At 43.4% G+C, this 19,797-nt stretch overlaps 1 protein-coding gene and 1 non-coding gene across 2 annotated transcripts; both read left to right on the top strand.

Moving 5' to 3' along the window:
* The first annotated feature begins 665 nt into the window (after positions 1-665).
* On the top strand, positions 666-15,968 carry LOC135537316 (zinc finger protein 436-like). The gene is made up of 2 exons (XM_064963524.1): positions 666-1,587; positions 9,483-15,968. Exons 1-2 carry the CDS (start codon positions 867-869, stop codon positions 10,505-10,507), a joined length of 1,746 nt encoding a protein of 581 aa, XP_064819596.1. The 5' UTR covers positions 666-866; the 3' UTR covers positions 10,508-15,968.
* A 1,485-nt stretch (positions 15,969-17,453) lies between these two features.
* trnal-aag (transfer RNA leucine (anticodon AAG)) lies at positions 17,454-17,535 on the top strand. Its single transcript has one exon. It is a non-coding gene; the product is annotated as a tRNA-Leu (tRNA).
* The last annotated feature ends 2,262 nt before the right edge of the window (positions 17,536-19,797 follow it).

Below are 19,797 nucleotides of genomic sequence, written 5' to 3'. Positions count from 1 at the left end.
ATCAAATTGATTTATATAGCCCAGACAGGATGATCACATCAGTGATCTAGACTACTCACCGTACTATAGGCTACAGATGTTTCTAAATGAGCTATCTAGACTACTCACTGTACTATTGGCTACAGATGTTTCTAAATGAGCTATCTAGACTACTCACTGTACTACAGGCTATAGATTTAAGTCACCACTAAAATAGTTATTAATGTTATTGAGTAGGTCTACATCTTTGTTTAATCTAACAATAAAACAACAAGGAACAACTTATTTTTTTATAAGAAATGTAAAGGCTTTTTACAATAAATTTGTTGGAAGTAGAAGCTCATCTTTTATTCTCATATTTATTGTCTGAAGTTGTCTTGATGTCCTTTGTATGTTTGATGATATGTTTGTACATACACAGAGCAGAACATTTCCCCATTGGGATGAAAAAAGTAATTATCTTATCTTGTGATGAGGAAAGTATTGGCTGTAAGGGGTTAGAGAAAATGTATTTGCTCATTTGAAATGTATTTGCTCATTTTGATATTATTATTATTTGCCAGAATAAATGTCGTGAATAACTGCTTTACCAACTCCAGTCAGCAGATGGCGATGTGAGTCTTCCAGTTTATTTTTTTGTACGTGACGCATAATCTAGTGGACGGGACTCTTCCTAAAAACAAAATGGCAACTAAGTCAGCCACCTCGGTAGCTTACAAGCCAACAATAAACCGACGCATTGAAACTCCTTTGATAATTTGTATATTAATCTGTGTTTTTAACACAATTTAAACGTAATATGCTTGTTAAATGTACTACATTGTTAAGATTGATACTGAGCTGAGACTAGGCTAGTCACTAATGCTAGCTAGCTAACATCCCTGACCATGAGCTTGCTAAACTACTCCCCCTCTGCTAAAGAAGCGGAGGTCTGCTGGACGGAGAAAGAAGCTCTGGGGCTGAACATTATCGTGGAAGAAGAGGAGGATGTTACAGTGAAAGGAGAGAAAGACGATTTCAGTATTAAAAAGGAGGATGTTACAGTGAAAGAAGAGAAAGAACCGTGTGGAATGAAAGAGGAAGAGGGAATAGAGTATGTAACAGTGGAAGAGGAGGAGGTAGAAGCTTTCAGAATTAAAGAGGAAGTTACAGTGAAGGAAGAGAAAGAAGATTTCAGTATTAAAAATGAGGATGTTACAGTGGGAGAAGAGAAAGACCCGTTTGGAGTGGAGGAGGGGGTAGAGGCTGTCACAGTGGAAGAGGAGGATGTTACAGTGGGAGAAGAGAAAGACCCGTTTGGAGTGGAGGAGGGGGTAGAGGCTGTCACAGTGGAAGAGGAGAATATCATATTGAAAGAGGAGGAGGCTGTTACAGTGGGAGAAGAGAAAGACCCGTTTGGAGTGGAGGAGGGGGTAGAGGCTGTCACAGTGGAAGAGGAGGACATCATATTGAAAGAGGAGGACATCATATTGAAAGAGGAGGAGGCTGTTACAGTGGGAGAAGAGAAAGAACCGTCTGGAGTGGAAGAGGAGGCTCCCTCAATAAAAAAGGAGGACATTTCGGGAGTGGAAGAAATTGGGGAGGAGACTGAAGACCTGATTAACACCAGTGAGTATGGTCTTTAAAACAGGGGCGCAAACTCAGGCAGTTGTTGAACCAATGTGTGATTTTTAAAGGGGCATTCAAATGAAGTACTGCACACAAATGTTGTTCAGTACTGTAGGAAACATCAAAGGATTATCTGTGATTGGTACATGCATTTTTTTACTTTTAAATTAATGATATGATACAATATTCTTTATTGTCCATTTTACATGGAAATTCATTTAGGTACACAAACACAATACACTAGAAAACATTCAGTATGGAAAACTGTAAAGTTAGTACACAAGTCACATGTCTTTGGCCTGCTGTCTGACCGTGCATTGGGCCTTCTTCTGTCCTACTGTTCAGTGGCATTGGGCCTCTCTCTGTCCCACTGTTCAGTGGCATTGGGCTTTCTTCTGTCCCACTGTTCAGCAGCCTGATGGGCCTCTCTCTGTCCCACTGTTCAGCAGCCTGATGGGCCCTCCTCTGTCCCACTGTTCAGCAGCCTGATGGGCCTCTCTCTGTCCCACTGTTCAGCAGCCTGATGGGCCTCTCTCTGTCCCACTGTTCAGCAGCCTGATGGGCCTCTCTCTGTCCCACTGTTCAGCAGCCTGATGGGCCCTCTCTCTGTCCCACTGTTCAGCAGCCTGATGGGCCTCTCTCTGTCCCACTGTTCAGCAGCCTGATGGGCCCTCTCTCTGTCCCACTGTTCAGCAGCCTGATGGGCCCTCTCTCTGTCCCACTGTTCAGCAGCCTGATGGGCCTCTCTCTGTCCCACTGTTCAGCAGCCTGATGGGCCTCTCTCTGTCCCACTGTTCAGCAGCCTGATGGGCCTCTCTCTGTCCCACTGTTCAGCAGCCTGATGGGCCTCTCTCTGTCCCACTGTTCAGCAGCCTGATGGGCCCTCTCTCTGTCCCACTGTTCAGCAGCCTGATGGGCCCTCCTCTGTCCCACTGTTCAGCAGCCTGATTGGCCCTCATCTGTCCCACTGTTCAGCAGCTTGATGGGCCTCTCTCTGTCCCACTGTTCAGCAGCCTGATGGGCCCTCTCTCTGTCCCAATGTTCAGCAGCCTGATTGGCCTCTCTGTCCCACTGTTCAGCAGCCTGATTGGCTTCTCTTTGTCCCACTGTTCAGCAGCCTGATGGCCCTCCTCTGTCCCACTGTTCAGCAGCCTGATGGGCCTCTCTCTGTCCCAATGTTCAGCAGCCTGATTGGCCTCTCTCTGTCCCACTGTTCAGCAGCCTGATGGCCCTCCTCTGTCCCACTGTTCAGCAGCCTGATGGGCCTCTCTCTGTCCCAATGTTCAGCAGCCTGATTGGCCTCTCTCTGTCCCACTGTTCAGCAGCCTGATGGGCCTCTCTCTGTCCCACTGTTCAGCAGCCTGATGGGCCTCTCTCTGTCCCACTGTTCAGCAGCCTGATGGCTGCCAGATTGAAACTTGCCCTGCTCCTATTCTTGCTGAACAGTGGGACCTTATATCTCCTTCAGTAGGTCAGCGGCTCAAAACCTAGGAAAAGGTTCTGTGTGGGGTCCTCTGATGTGCTTGGCCTTTGTCCCATGTATCATAGAGGCTCTGAAGCCCCCGACACAGAGGAAGGGACGTGTGTTGTTGAACTTGACATACAGGAAGTACAGCACCCACAAGGTACTGCTGGGATCACCTGTCGGTTGGGTGTTAGTCAAAGACAAGGTGAGGCTGAATGCAGTTAAAAGCAGAGGACAAGTCTAGGATGAGGATGTGCACATACCTGGACATAGATTATTGGAGAATATAACTTATAAAAGTTAGGAGAAGAGAAGAAAGGATCAGATTTGACTCACCAAAGTAAGTGCTGTAGTTTGAACAAATAAAATAGATCTTCCCACTGGTATCTGTTACCAGGACAACCAACAGAATTCTGTTAGTTGACAGGAAGATGGACTGGTATCTGTTACCAGGACAACCAACAGAGTTCTGTTAGTTGACAGGAAGATAGACTGGTATCTGTTACCAGGACAACCAACAGAGTTCTGTTAGTTGACAGGAAGATAGACGGGTATATTTCCACCACGGTAGAACAGAGTTCTGTTAGTTATTCTACATTGTAGAATAATAGTAAAGACATCAAAACGATGAAATAACACGTGGAATCATGTCGTAACCTAAAAACTGTTAATCAAATGAAAATATCTTTGAGATTCTTCAAAGTAGCCAGCCTTTGCCCTGATGACAGTTTTGCATTCTCTCAACCAGCTTCATGAGGTAGTCACCTGGAATGCTTTTCCAACAGCCTTGAAGGAGTTCCCACGTGCTGAGCACTTCTTGGCTGCTTTTCCATCACTCTGCGGTCCATACCATTTTATTTGGGTAAAGGTCGGGTCATTGTGGAGGCCAGGTCATCTAGTTCCGCTAAGCACAAACCAAATGGGATGGGGTGACAGTGCAGAATATTGTGGTAGCCATGCTGGTTAAGTGTGCCTTGAATTGTAAATAAATCACAGTGTCACCAGCGAAGAACCCCCACACCATCACACCACCTCCATGCTTTACAGTGAGAACTACACATGCAGATATCATCCTTTCACCGACTCTGCACCTCACAGTGGTTGGAATCAAAAAACTAAAAAATGGGACTCATCAGACCCAAGGACAGATTTCCACCGGTCTCATGTCCATTGCTCGTGTTTCTTGGCCCAAGCAAGTCTCTTCTTATTATTGGTGTCCTTTAGCAGTGGTTTCTTTGCAGTGATTCATGCATGTCTCCTCTGAACAGTTGATGTTGAGATGTGTCTGTTACTTGAACTCTGTGAAACATGTATTTGGATTTCAATCGGAGGCTGGAACTCTAATGAACTTATCCTCTGCACTAGAGGTAACTCTAATGAACTTATCCTCTGCACTAGAGGTAACTCTAATGAACTTATCCTCTGCACTAGAGGTAACTCTAATGAACTTATCCTCTGCACTAGAGGTAACTCTAATGAACTTATCCTCTGCACTAGAGGTAACTCTAATGAACTTATCCTCTGCACTAGAGGTAACACTAATGAACTTATCCTCTGCAGTAGAGGTAACTCTAATGAACTTATCCTCTGCAGTAGAGGTAACTCTAATGAACTTATCCTCTGCACTAGAGGTAACTCTAATTAACTTATCCTCTGCACTAGAGGTAACTAATGAACTTATCCTCTGCACTAGAGGTAACTCTAATGAACTTATCCTCTGCAGTAGAGGTAACTCTAATTAACTTATCCTCTGCACTAGAGGTAACTCTATTGAACTTATCCTCTGCACTTGAGGTAACTAATGAACTTATCCTCTGCACTTGAGGTAACTCTAATGAACTTATCCTCTGCAGTAGAGGTAACTCTGGGTCTTCCTTTACTGTGGCGGTCCTCGTGAGAGCCAGTTTCATCATAGCGCTTGATATGTTTTGCGACTGCACTTGGAAGAAGTTCTTGAAATTGTACACATTGACTGACCCTCATGTCGTAAAGTAATGATGCTGATTCTCTTTGCTTATTTGAGCAAATATTGCCATAATGTGGACTTGGTCTTTTACAAAATAGGGCCATCTTCTGTGTACCACCCTTACCTTGTCACAACACAACTGATTGACTCAAACATTAAGAAGGAAAGAAATTCCACAAATGAACTTTTTAACAAGGCACACCAGTTAATTTAAATGCATTCCAGGTGACTACCTCATGAAGCTGGTTGAGAGAATGCCAAGAGTGTGCAAAGCTGTCAAGGCAAACGGTGGCTACTTTGAATCTCAAATATAAAATATATTTTGATTTGTTTAACACTTTTCTTTTTTTTGTTGGTTACTGCATGATTCCATACGTGTTATTTCATAGATTTGACGTCTTCACTATTATTCTACAATGTAGAAAATTGTATAAATAAAAACCCTTGAATGATACTGTATATTTACATATATATATATATATATATATCACAACATTTTATTATTTCTATATATTATTTTTCTGTTTGTGTGCGCATTTACAGGCCGTCAAATCAAAGGCGCTCCTTCGACATAAAGTTGTTTTTGACAAAAAAGGAAAAGGTATCAGTTTGTCACTTTCGTGAGGTAATAATGAGTAATGACATGTTCAGCTTTGAATCCCATGGTAACGCTGGCGTGATGTAGTGCTTCCAAACTAGGGCTTATCGCAATAAAAAAAAATCCATGGTAAAAATTAAAACACGAAGCTGACTAAACTCTTCGGTCCTTTAAAAAACCTTCTCTTTGTAAAATATTGTGTGCTATAGCCATTATTTGGGCTCTTTTCCTAAAAAAAAAGTTACATCCGTTTGGTGTTTTGCCACGATACTATCGTCCCCTGGCCTATTCCAAACCGTTTGAAACATTCTGTGTTTGAGCAACAGATGATTTACAACTATGACCTGACCAAGATAAAGCAAAGCAGTGCAACACAAAGTTACACGTTGAATAAACAAACATGCAGTCAATAACACAATAGAAAAAGTCTAACAGGCCCTGAAGGCAATATCCTCCTTTTGTCCCCCATTGGATTTGTCCGTTTCTTCTGCGTCCGCCAATACCGAGCAACCATCTGTGTGATTAATGATACAGAATCACATCAAATGTTATTGGTCACATACACAGGGTAAGCAGATGTTAATGGTCACATACACAGGGTAAGCAGATGTTAATGGTCACATACACATGGTTAGCAGATGTTAATGGTCACATACACATGGTTAGCAGATGTTAATGGTCACATACACAGGGATAGCAGATGTTGTTGGTCACATACACATGGTTAGCAGATGTTGTTGGTCACATTACACAGGGTTAGCAGATGTTATTGGTCACATTACACAGGGTTAGCAGATGTTATTGGTCACATTACACAGGGTTAGCAGATGTTATTGGTCACATTACACATGGTTAGCAGATGTTAATGGTCACATACACAGGGTTAGCAGATGTTATTGGTCACATACACAGGGTTAGCAGATGTTATTGGTCACATGCACAGGGTTAGCAGATGTTATTGGTCACATGCACAGGGTTAGCAGATGTTATTGGTCACATTACACATGGTTAGCAGATGTTAATGGTCACATACACAGGGTTAGCAGATGTTGTTGGTCACATACACATGGTTAGCAGATGTTGTTGGTCACATTACACAGGGTTAGCAGATGTTGTTGGTCACATTACACAGGGTTAGCAGATGTTATTGGTCACATTACACAGGGTTAGCAGATGTTGTTGGTCACATTACACAAGGTTAGCAGATGTTATTGTTCACATACACAGGGTTAGCAGATGTTATTTTGATTGTAGCGAAATGTTTGTGCTTCTAGTTCCGACAGTGCTGCAATATCTAACATGTAATCTAACAATTCCACAATAACTACCTAATACACACAAATCTAAGTAAAGGAATGGAATAAGAATATATACATACAAATATATGGATGAGCAATGACAGAGCAGCATAGGCAAGATGCAGTAGATGGTATAAAATACAGTATACACATATGAGATGAGTAGTGCAAGATATGTAAACATTAAAGTGGCATTATTAAAGAGACTAGTGATTCATTTATTAAAGTGGCCAATGACTTCAAGTCTGTATGTAGACTGCAGCCTCTGTTAGTGATGGCTGTTTAACAGTCTGATGGCCTTGAGATAGAAGCTGTTTTTCAGCCTCTCGGTCCCAGCTTTGATGCACCTGTACTGACTTCGCCTTCTGGATGATAGCGGGGTGAACAGGCAGTGGCTCAGGTGGTTGTTGTCCTTGATTATCTTTTTGACCTTCCTGTGACATCGGGTGGTGTAGGTGTCCTGGAGGGAAGGTTGTTTACCCCCGATGATGCATTGCGCAGACCTCACTACCCTCTGGAGAGCCTTACGGTTGTGGGCGGAGCAGTTGCCGTACCAGGCGGTGATACAGCCCGACAGGATGCTCTCAATAATGCATCTATAAAAGTTTCTGCGGGTTTTAGGTGACAAGCCAAATATCTTCGGCCTCCTGAGGTTGAAGAGGCACTTTGCCTTCTTCACCACACTCTGTGTGGGTGGACCATTTCTGTTTGTCCGTGATGTGTACGCCGAGGAACTTAACTTTCCACCTTCTTCACTGCTGTCCCGGCAATGTGGATGGCGGGGGTGTTCCCTCTGCTGTTTCCTGAAGTCCACGATCATCTCCTTTTGTTTTGTTGAGGGAGAGGTTATTAAGATCATCAAGGACATCAACCACCCGAGCCACGGCCTGTTCACCCCGTTCTCATCCAGAAGCAGATGACAGGTGCATCAAAGCTGGGACTGAGATTGTAACGGCGTTCTTCGTTTGTCGCAAGAAAGTCGGACCGAAATGCAGCGTGGTGGTTACTCATGTTTTTAATGAATGAATCGCGGTACATGAAAATAACTGATACAAAATACAAAACAACAAAACGGAACGTGAAACCTATCTGGTGAAACTACACAGAGACAGGAACAATCACCCACGAAATACACAGTGAAACCCAGGCTACCTAAATACGGTTCCCCATCAGAGACAACAAGAATCACCTGACTCTGATTGAGAACCGCCTCAGGCAGCCAAACCTAAACTAAACACACCCCTAATCAACCACAATCCCAATGCCTATAAAAACCCCAATACGATAACACAATAACATAAACCCATGTCACACCCTGGCCTGACCAACTAATGAACTAAAACACAAAATACTAAGACCAAGGCGTGACAGAGATACAGAAGCTGTTTTTCAATCTCCAGTCTATCAGACTGTTAAATAGCCATCACTAGCCGGCGACCATCCGGTTACTCAACCCTGAACTTTAGAGGCTGCTGCCCTATTTATACATAGACATGGAATCACTGGTCACTTTACTAATTTTTGCATACTGTTTTACTCACTACATATGTATATACTGAATTCTATTTTAGTCAATGCCACTTCTGACATTGCTCGTCCTAATATTTATATATTCCTGAATTCCATGATTTAACTTTTATATTAGTTTGTGTTGTTGTGAATCGTTAGATTCTACTGCACTGATGGAGCTAGGAACACAAGCATTTCGCTACAAGCATTTCGCGACTATCAACACGACAAGCAACAAGACTAGCAACGCGACTATCAACGTGACTAGCAACACAATTAGCAACACAACCAGCAACACGACCAGCAACACGACCAGCAACACGACTATCAACACGACTATCAACACGACAAACAACACGACTAGCAACACGACTAGCAACACGACTAGCAACACGACTAGCAACGACTATCAACACGACTAGCAACACGACTAGCAACACGACTAGCAACACGACTAGCAACACGACTAGCAACACGACTAGCAACACGACTAGCAACATGACTAGCAACATGACTAGCATCATGACAAACATGACTAACATCATGACAAGCATCATGACTATCAACATTACTCAACATGACTATCAACATGACTATCATCATGACAATCAACATGACTAGTAAAATGACTAGCAACATGACTAGCATCATGACTATCAACATGACTATCAACATGACTAGCATCATGACTAGCAACATGACTAGCAACATGACTAGCAACATGACTAGCAACATGACTAGCATCATGACTAGCATCATGACTAGCAACACGACGAGCAACACGACGAGCAACACGACGAGCAACACGACGAGCAACACGACTATCAACACGACTATCAACACGACAATCAACACGACTAGCAACATGAGTAGCACATGAAGCGTTTTCAACTGTCAAGTGTACACAAAGAAGGATGTATATGCATCCATACAACTGTCTCTTTCAACCTGCTCATTAATGTTATTTTATTTTTTATTACGGAAATGTTCTGAAAATTGTTTTATCATGTGGCGGTTTCATTCAGGTCTCCGTTTAACGAAATACTCTGTCTTTGACAGGAGAGAGACCAGACTCTCCATCTGACAAGAGTCCTTCAGGGGAACCAGACCCAGGGAAGAGGCCTTCAGGGGAACCAGACCCAGGGAGGAGACCTTCAGGAGAAACAGACTTAGGCAAGATTCCTTCAGGGGAACCAGACCTAGAGACTGCCAAACCAGTAGGACGACACTGCTGCTCCCACTGTGGAAGGAGATTTACCAAGTTACCCAACCTAAAAGAGCACGAGAGGACACACACAGGAGAAAAGCCTTTCCAATGTTCCCAGTGTGGAAAGAGTTTTAGCCGGTTAGACAGCCTGAAAATGCATGAAAGAATTCACTCTGGAGAGAAGCCTTACCAATGCTCCTATTGTGTAATGAGTTTTTCACGATCACAGGCCCTCAAAAGGCATGAGAGGACACACACAGGAGAAAAGCCTTTTCAATGCTCCCAGTGTGGAAATAGTTTTACCCTGTTGGCACACCTGAAATCACATGAGAGGACGCACACAGGAGAAAAACCTTTCCAATGTTCCCAGTGTGGAAAGAGTTTTACCAGGTTAAGGACCCTAATTAGGCACCAAGGAATACACAAAGAAGGAAGGAAGACCTTCCATTGCTCTCAGTGTGGAAAGAGTTTTACTGAGTTATGGGGCGTGAAAATACACGAGAGAATTCACTCTACACACAGAGGAGAAAGGCCATTCCAATGCTCCCAATGTGGAAAGCGTTTTACCCAGTTAGGGAACCTGAATTTACATAAGATAATTCACTCTGGAGATAAGCCTTACCACTGCTCTCAGTGTGGAAAGAGCTTTATTCGGTCATGCCATCTCAAAGAGCATGAGAAAACACACACCAGGGAAAAGCACTTCCAATGTTCCCAGTGTGGGAAGAGTTTTGCCCGGTTATGGAACCTAAAAGAGCACGAGAGGATACACACAGGAGAGAAGCCCTACCACTGCTCTCATTGTGGCCAGACCTTTTCCCGATTAAGGGAACTGAAATCCCATTACATTTCACACACTCTTATCCAGGGAGAATAACAATTGTTGAATTCACCTTAAGGTAGCTAGGTGAGACAACCACATATCACAGGCAGAGTAAGTACGTTTTCCCTTCATAAAGTAGTTCTCAGTGAAGTCAGTGCTAGTAGGAAAAGACAAGTTCAGGTCAGATTTATGGAAGATACTCTTTGAAGAGTTAGGGTCATCGTTATTTTCAAGGTTCGTTGCACATGAGAAGCTATGTTTTGTCTCTTGTTTTTTTTTTACTGAGAATGTGTTTTTGTTTATGCCGAATGAAATCATACAACAAAATGGCGACTTTTGTTTTAAAATGTTCTAATGTGCATTTTATTTGAATTAATAACAATTCTTGTAATCTTGTAATTCCAAGATGGTGTAGCAGTGCAGACGTGGTTTGTCGTCCCCTCGTTTACTTTTGTATTTTGTATTTTTTGTATATTATATACATTTATTTTCAATCTTTTTTTCCATTTTTAAATTAAATATACCTTCCGGTAACCCGCCTCACCCAATGTCATACGGATCCGCTATTTTTTAGACCTTATAGCTAGAACCCCCATCAGAAGCTAACCAGCGACTAGCTATTTAGTCATTGTCAGTCATTGTTAGCGGCCTTTACCTTCTGCACAGACACCAACCGTTTTTTTTGCCTGGATAATACTTGCCAGCCTGCCAGTATCGGACTGTTTCCTCCACTACAACACCGGATTCCTGCCGTAAACCCTGGACCATTACTCCTGATCATCACAGCTAACTAGCTGCCACCGAGTGGCCCAGCCCCAAAGCCCTGAGCCAGGCCCACCTCCCGGCCTACTCTGTGATCACTCGGCTACTCAGCCGATGACTCTACCCCAACACGGCTACAATCCACTACTCCACCGGATCCATACCGTAAGTTCTGGTCCTTTGCATCGGATCATCGCTGCTACCGAGTGGCTATAGTGGCTAACGCCCCTACTCCGAAGCTAGCACCAGTTAGCCGCAAGCCAGGCGCATCTCCCGACTAGCAAACGAAATTACTACAATACTTTTTTCGCCATCTGGCCCGGACCCTTTGTTGACACGGCGCCCCGCCGTACCATCCTTCGACTGGTCTGCCAATGTAACTCCATCCGCTGTGCCCTCAACCGGCTTTTGCCGGATGTCGGAGGAAACGCTTCTACTTACCCCGGCCTGCTAACTTTAAACGCCATGTCTCCCGCGTGCTAGCGTAGTAACGACTACCCCGCGGCTTCCCTGTTCCAACTATTGCTGTTCACTGGACCCTATGATCACTTGGCTACATAGCTGATGCCTGCTGGACTGTTCATTAATCACGGTACTCCATTTTGTTTGTTTTGTTTATCTGTCGGCCCCAGCCTCAAACTCAGGCCCTGTGTGTAGTTAACCGACCCTCTCTGGCCATTCATCGCCATTTTACCTGTTGTTGTCTTAGCTGATTAGCTGTTGTTGTCTTACATGCTGACCAGACCGGATACGTTGAGTGCGCGAGCGTCGCAAAATACATTTAGAAAGAAATCTTATTCAGAAATGTTATTCAATTATTGCAGCCACACTGCTCGCACGCGCCAACGAGCGCCTGCAATGCCAAGGGCTAAAATAGAACTCCTTTCTATTTCTGACGCAGATCGCGCTGCAAGTCCTGCCTCTCCCATCTCCTCATTGGTTTATAGAAGCAGGTACCCACGTTCCATCTCCTCATTGGTTATACCCACGTGGGTGATTGAAAGATGAACTGTTTTGCCGGTCGTCGTGGTAATATGAAAGTGTAGCTGGATCACCATATAAGTTCAAAGATGAAAAAGCATGGTAGGAGGAGAGGTGACTAGAAACGATTCGGATGGCCGTTTTCTGTGTGGATTAATTGTCGGAGTTGATGACCTTGTGCATTTCAGGTAAAATAACAACTGTTTATATCCCAGGACAAATTAGCTAGCAACAGCAAGCTAGCTAAATAGGACAAATTAGCTAGCAAGTGCAAACTTGTGTTCCCAAATTAATGTCATTGGTTCATAGTTTGTTTTGATATTTTAACCTGCGTGTCGTGATCGCGTTTGGTGTAGGGGTACAAAATGTATGCACGATGGCGCACGCGCGCAGCCGGTTTGGGTTCCGTGTTACCCGTTGTTGCCTTAGCTAGCTCTTCCAATCAACACCTGTGATTGCTTTATGCCTCACTTTATGTCTCTCTCAAATTTCAATATGCCTTGTACTCTGTTGTTTAGGATAGTTATCATTGTTTTAGTTTACTGCGGAGCCCCTAGTCCCACTCAACATGCCTCAGATACCTCCTTTGTCCCACCTCCCACACATGCGGTGACCTCACCCAGCATAACTAGTGCCCGTACAGTAAACTTGGTGCCTGGGTTTACCTCCACTGTACCCGCACCCCACCATACCCCTGTCTGTACATTATGCCCTGAATCTAATCTACCATGCCCAGAAATCTGCTCCTTTTATTCTCTGTCCCCAACGCACTAGACGGCCAGTTTGGATAGCCTTTAGCCGTACCCTCATCCTACTCTACTACTCTGTTCCTCGGGTGATGTGGAGGCTAACCAAGGCCTTGCGTGTCCCCAGGCACTCTCATTTGTTGACTTCTGTAACCGAAAATGCCTTGGTTTCATGAATGTTATCAGAAGCCTCCTCCCTAAGTTTGTTTTACTCACTGCTTTAGCACACTCCGCCAACCCTGATGTCCTTGCCGTGTCTGAATCCTGGCTTAGGAAGGCCACCAAAAATTCGGAGATTTCCATACCCAGCTACAATATTTTCCGTCAAGATCGAACTACCAAAGGGGAGGAGTTAGTCTGCAGAGTTCTGTCATACTTTCCTGGTCTATGCCCAAACAGTTTGAGCTTCTAATTTTAAAAATGCCTGTTATAGACCCCCCTCAGCTCCCAGCTGTGCCCTGGACCCCATATGTGAATTGATTGCCCCCCATCTATCTTCAGAGTTTGTTCGATCTGTTAGGTGACCTGAACTGGGATGTGCTTAATTAACACCCCGGCAGTCTTACAATCTAAGCTAGATGCCCTCATTCTCACACAAATTATCAAGGAACCCACCAGGTACAACCCTTAATCTGTAAACATGGGCACCCTGATAGATATTATCCTGACCAACTTGCCCTCTAAATACACCTCTGCTGTTTTCAATCAGGATCTCAGCGATCACTGCCTCATTGCCTGCATCCTCTATGGGTCCGCAGTCAAACGACCACCACTCATCACTGTCAAACGCTCCCTAAAACATTTCTGCAAGCAGGCCTTTCTAATCGACCTGGCCCGGGTATCCTGGAAGGATATTGACCAAATCCCATCAGTCGAGGATGCCTGGTCGTTCTTTAAAAGTAATTTCCTCAACATCTTAAATAAGCATGCCCCTTTCAATTAAAAAAAAACTAAGAACAGATATAGCCCTTGGTTCACTCCAGACCTGACTGCCCTCGACCAGCACAAAAACACCCTGTGGCAGACTGCACTAGCATTGAATAGTCCCAGCGATATGCAACTTTTCAGGGAAGTCAGGAACCAATACACACAGTCAGTCAGGAAAACAAAAGCTAGCTTTTTCATAAATGAAATTTGCATCCTGCAGCTCTAACTCCAAAAAGTTTTGGGACACTGTAAAGTCCATGGAGAATAAGAGCACCTCCTCCCAGCTGCCCACTGCACTGAGGCTAGGAAACACTGTCACCACCGATAAATCCACAATAATCGAGAATTTTAAGAAGCATTTCTCTACGGCTGGTCATGCTTTCCTCCTGGCTACCACAACACCGGCCAACAGCTCGGCACCCCCCGCAGCTACTTGCCTAAGCCTCCCCAGCTTCTCCTTCACCCAAATCCTGATAGCAGATGTTATGAAAGAGCTGCAAAACCTGGACCCGTACACATCAGCTGGGCTAGACAATCTGGACCCTCGCTTTCTAAAATTATCTGCCGATCACTGACCATTTCGAATCCCACCGTACCTTCTCCACTGTGCAATCCGGTTTCCAAGCTTGTCACGGGTTCACCTCAGCCACGCTCAAGGTAATAAAAGATACCATAACCGCCATCGATAAAAGACAGTACTGTGCTGCCGTCTTCATCGACCTGGCCAAGGCTTTCAACTCTGTCAATCACCATATTCTTATCGGCAGACTGTCAATCACCGTATTCCTATCGGCAGACTCAACAGAATTGGTTTCTCAAATGACTGCCTCGCCTGGTTCACCAACTAGTTCTCAGACAGAGTTCAGTGTGTCAAATCGGAGGGCCTGTTGTCCGGACCTCTGGCAGTCTCTATGGGGGTACCACAGGGTTCAGTTCTCGGCCGACTCTTTTCTCTGTATATATTAACGATGTCGCTCTTGCTGCGGGTGATTCCCTGATTCACCTCTACGCAGACGAGTCCATTCTGTATAGATCTGGCCCTTCTTTGGACACTGTGTTAACAAATCTCCAAACGAGCTTCAATGCCATACAACACTCCTTCCGTGGCCTCCAACTGCTCTTAAATGCTAGTAAAACCAAATGCATGCTCTTCAACCGTTTGCTACCCGCTCGCCCGACTAGCATCACTACTCTGGACGGTTCTGACATAGAATATGTGGACCACTACAACTACCTAGGTGTCTGGCTAGACTGTAAACTCTCCTTCCAGACTCATATTTAACATCTCCAATCCAAAACTAAATCTAGAATCAGCTTGGTATTTCGCAACAAAGCCTCCTTCACTCATGCCGCCAAACATACCTTCATATAACTGACTATCCTACCGATCCTCAACTTTGGCGATGTCATTCACAAAATAGCTTCCAATACTCTACTCAGCAAACTGGATGCAGTCTATCACAGTGCCAACCGTTTTGTCACCAATGACCCTTATACCAATCACCACTGCGACCTGTATTGCCTCGTCCGCTGGCCCTCGCTACATATTCGTCGCCAGACCCACTGGCTCCAGGTCATCTATAGTCTATGCTTACCTTCCAGTACTCTGCTGCCAATGACTGGAACGAATTGCAATAATCGCTGAAGCTGGAGACTTATATTTCCCTCAGTAACTTTAAACATCTGCTATCTGAGCAGCTAACTGATTGCTGCAGCTGTACTACCTCATCCCCATATTGTTTTTATTTACTTTTCTGCTCTTTTGCATACCAGTATTTCTTCTTGCACATCACCATCTGCTCATCTATCACTCCAGTGTTAATCTGCTAAATTATAATTACTTCGCTACTATGGCCTATTTATTGCCTTACCTCCTCACGCCATTTGCACACACTGTGTATAGACTTTGTTTTTTTTTCTTATATTGTGTTATTGACTGTATGCTTGTTTATTCCATGTGTAACTCTGTGTTGTTGTTTGTTGTGCACTGCTTTGCTTTATCTTGGCCAGGTCGCAGTTGTAAATGGCCTACCTGGTTAAATAAACTGGCCAACCTGGTTAAAAAAAGGTGAAATAAAATAAAAAATATATAAAAAAAACGTAGTTTCTTATAGGAATGCTATAGTGCTTTTTCGTAAGGGGAGCCAGTTTGACTGTATGGAGTAGCTAATGTTCGATGAGCAAAGACTAAGATGGGGTCTGGGATACCAGACTGCACTCTGGTCAAAGAGTGATGACAGATATCCCTGCAAATGCAAACGGTCTGATCTCCACAAAAGCCAAACTGAGAAATACATTTTTTTTTATATTAACAAGTGGTTGCCATGGTGAATAATCCAATGAAAGGAAACTCTCTAAATGAAAATACTGACAGATCAACAAAAATGTCCTTGTAGATCTAATCTAAATGATTCTAAATTAATATCTATGGGTATTTTTTTAATACATTTCCTGTTGCAGGTATTATAAATGAACAGTGTGTCAGTTTCCCAAAGTTTGGTGTTGACTATGAACTTTACTTAGTGAGGTAGCTGTGCTTTGTGGAAGAATGTCAGATGTAAATGATTGTCAACATTGAGTTGTTACTGGCTAGCTAGCTAACTGGACATAACAGGTAATGACGTTCGTTACCTTATTTGTGCTCAACTTTATTTGTTTGTTTACACAGATGACAGTGGGTAACGATGCTTCGTGGGTGACTGTGTTGTTGATGTGTGCAGAAGGTCCCTGGTTCGCACCCGGGTATGGGCGAGGGGACTGTCTGAAGTTATACTGTTACAACAGCACCCAGTGTGGAAAGATTTACCCGCTGGCTAAACTAAATTAATTTAGATTTAAACAGACAATAAAGTATCAATCATTTAAAAGTTTTAAAAATTCATGTACCAATCGCAGATTGCCCCTTTATCAATTCCTACAGTACTGAACAATATATTCAAGTGTAGAACTTCAGTAGAATGCCCCTTTAAAACCACACATTAGCCTAGTTCAACAACTGCTGAGTTGTTTTTAGACAATACTCACTGGTGTTAATCAGAACTTCTGTCTCCTCCATTTCACTCCCAGAACGGCTTCAACCTTCTCTTTTATTGAGACAGCCTCCTCTTCCTCCCAAAAAGGTTCCTCTTTTCACTGAAACAGCCTCCTCTTCCTCCTTTTTCATTCTGAAAGCTTCTACCTCCTCTTCCACTGTGACAGCCTGTATCCCCTCTTCCTCTTTCACTCTTCTCCTCCTCTTCTTTCAATGTGATAGCCTCCTCTTCCTCCTTTTTAATTCTGAAAGCTTCTTCCTCTCCTTTCACTGAGATAACCTCCTCTTTTACGTCAATGTTCAGCCCCAGTGCTTCTTTCTCCGTACAGCAGACCCCCTCACGTCGCCATCTGCTGGATGCATTGGGTAACGCAAAGAGGATTCTGTCAAACAATATAACAAATAATTTCAGTACGTTTTTTTTACCACACTTCTTACAAAAACACTATCACCCTCTACAAAGTTGGTAAAAAAGAGAAACGGAAACATCCGGTTTTCATGGATATAGTAACATGGATACTATATCCATTTCATGGATACAGTAATATGTATCGGTAGCGTGGCCGAGCGGTCTAAGGCGCTGGATTAAGGCTCCAGTCTCTTCGGAGGCGCGGGTTCGAATCCCGCCGCTGCCAGATATTTTGGCTCCCGAGCGTCGCAGCGGAAGGCACAGTGCGAGCACTGGTTCGATTCCAGGCTGTGTCGCACAATTGATCCAGCGTCGTCCGGGTTTGTTGTAAAATAAGAATTTGGCTTGACTAGTTATATAAAGGGAAAAAAACTGAATTTCAAATTGATTACATGTAGATTTTTTGTCACACAGTGGTGGAAAAAGTACTCAATTTTCATACTTGAGTAAAAGTAAAGATACCTTAATAGAGAACGACTCAAGTGAAAGTGAAAGACACCCAGTAAAATACTACTTGAGTAAAAGTCTAAAAGTATTTGGTTTCAAATGTACTTAAGTATCAAAAGTAAATGGAATTGCTCAAATGTACTTAAGTATCAATATATTAATAAGCAAACCAGACGGCACAATTTTTTTTTTTTTTTTTTTTGATTGACGAATTGCCAGGGTCACACTCCAACACTCAGACATAATTTACAGATGAAGCGTTTGTGTTAAGTGAGTCCGCCAGAGCAGAGGCAGTACGGATCACCAGGGATGTTCTCTTGATAAGTGTGTGAATTTGACCATTTATTTTGGGTGTCAGGGTCTTTGGGTCTTCAAACACCCAAACGGCGTTCCATCAGAGAGAGCACGAGGAGGGCCCGTGTCATGCAGGTTCAGGTCGACTCTACAGGACAGTTGTATATTATTTAAAACATGTAATCAATTGGTAGCTGATTAGGCATTATTGCCACCAGGCAGCAGTCTAACAATTGCAGCATTGCGACAGCATGTGTAGCTTCGTGAAATGTTAGGCCTAACAAGAGAAAATGACGACCAAATAGAGGCCTACCAATAAACCGTTATTCATTAGCTAAAGAAAAGCTATACATACCCATCGATTAATTAGGCATGCAGCCAATTAGACACGTCACTATTTCAACACGATGGACAGCGATCGGTTTGTGAGATGGCTGTCTGGCTGAAATATTGGATTTTATTTTAGAGCGGGGCCCAAACTCCAACCTTGCGGGGGTCCAAAGAAACTGCCTTAACTCTAGAAAATGAGCTACTAAAATCAGAAGGCTACCAACGACTGGAGTAGTATTTGTATGCTGGCAAATTTCCAATGTTTGAGTTGAACAGGTGCTGTGCGGAAAAGCTCCCCCGCCAATTTCCCCTTCGCGTAAACGCGCAAGCGCTCAATTCTTAATCGATTTACTTGCTCGTTGAGATTTCTCATCACGTTAGGCTGCGTTTAATTTTTTTTGTCATTTTGATTTCACTAGTGATGTCTGCAGTTTTCGATTTGGTTATTTGTTTCAAGTGTATTAGTCTATAAATAAATCTCTTTGCCAAAAGTCGTCATCTCTCCCGTGTCTTATTCGACTAGAAGTTGTTCTGAAATGGTTATTGCTTGCCTACATGCTCATACGTATTAATGATACAATTGCGGTTGCCTATCCTGGAGTGAAGTTTGTTCTGTAGAAAGTATTTGACTATGATGTATGCTACAGAAAGTATTTGATTATAGCCACAATATTAAGGAAATTAGAAGGGGGGTTCGGCAAGGACATTTTCTTGCCTGCCGACCCCCCCCTTCTAATTTCCTTAATTTTGTCACGAGAGTCAAATATTTTCTGTGGCACACATCAGAGTCAAACACTTTCTATAGAGCCAACTTCATGTCAGGATAGGCAACCGAAATGAATAATTACTGTATGTGTGTTATATTAAACAGAGGAGGGAGTAAAATGTTGGCAAGCAATAAACATTTCAGAACCACTACTAGTCAAATAAGACACGGGAGAGATATGACGACTTTTGGCGAAGAGACGTATTAATAGACTAATACACTTGAAACAAATAGCCAAACAGAAAACTGCAGACATTACTAGTGCCTCCCCCCCCGCGATCAAACCGCCATAAAAACATAAAATGAAACGTGATCACTGGCAGCTGCCTTGGAGAACACACATGTACAATTATTTCTGCTACTAAGATCAGTGAAAGTGAGGCTGAACTGACAACGGATTGAAGAGCAGAAATCTCAACAAGCAAGTCGCAGCAACGAAGAATTGAGTGCGTAGAATTCTGGCAGGGGGAGGGGCTTTTCTGCACAACACCGGAAGTGAAGGCGGAGCCTCGGCTCTTTTGTCTTGTGATTTTGGGCAGAGAGCCTTATGGTGAAATATAACATCTCAGACCTCAACCTCCCTAATCTACAATATCAGTAGACTAGACATAAACATTTCCACCTGGTTAACTTCGCCGGAACTCTGTAATC

Source organism: Oncorhynchus masou, unplaced genomic scaffold (assembly GCF_036934945.1).
Source record: "Oncorhynchus masou masou isolate Uvic2021 unplaced genomic scaffold, UVic_Omas_1.1 unplaced_scaffold_750, whole genome shotgun sequence".
Taxonomy (NCBI): Eukaryota; Metazoa; Chordata; class Actinopteri; order Salmoniformes; family Salmonidae; genus Oncorhynchus; species Oncorhynchus masou.
The sequence above is the reverse complement of the archived record's forward strand: the minus strand, read 5'-3'. Positions and strand labels throughout refer to the sequence as shown.

What these genes read in the sequence shown, in the direction of transcription:
- LOC135537316 (XM_064963524.1), top strand. Translation starts at nt 867, where the DNA reads ATGAGCTTGCTAAACTACTCCCCCTCTGCTAAAGAAGCGGAGGTCTGC. An exon ending in TGAAGACCTGATTAACACCA is followed by an intron (nt 1,588 to 9,482) that starts GTGAGTATGGTC and finishes TGTCTTTGACAG; the next exon opens with GAGAGAGACCAGACTCTCCA.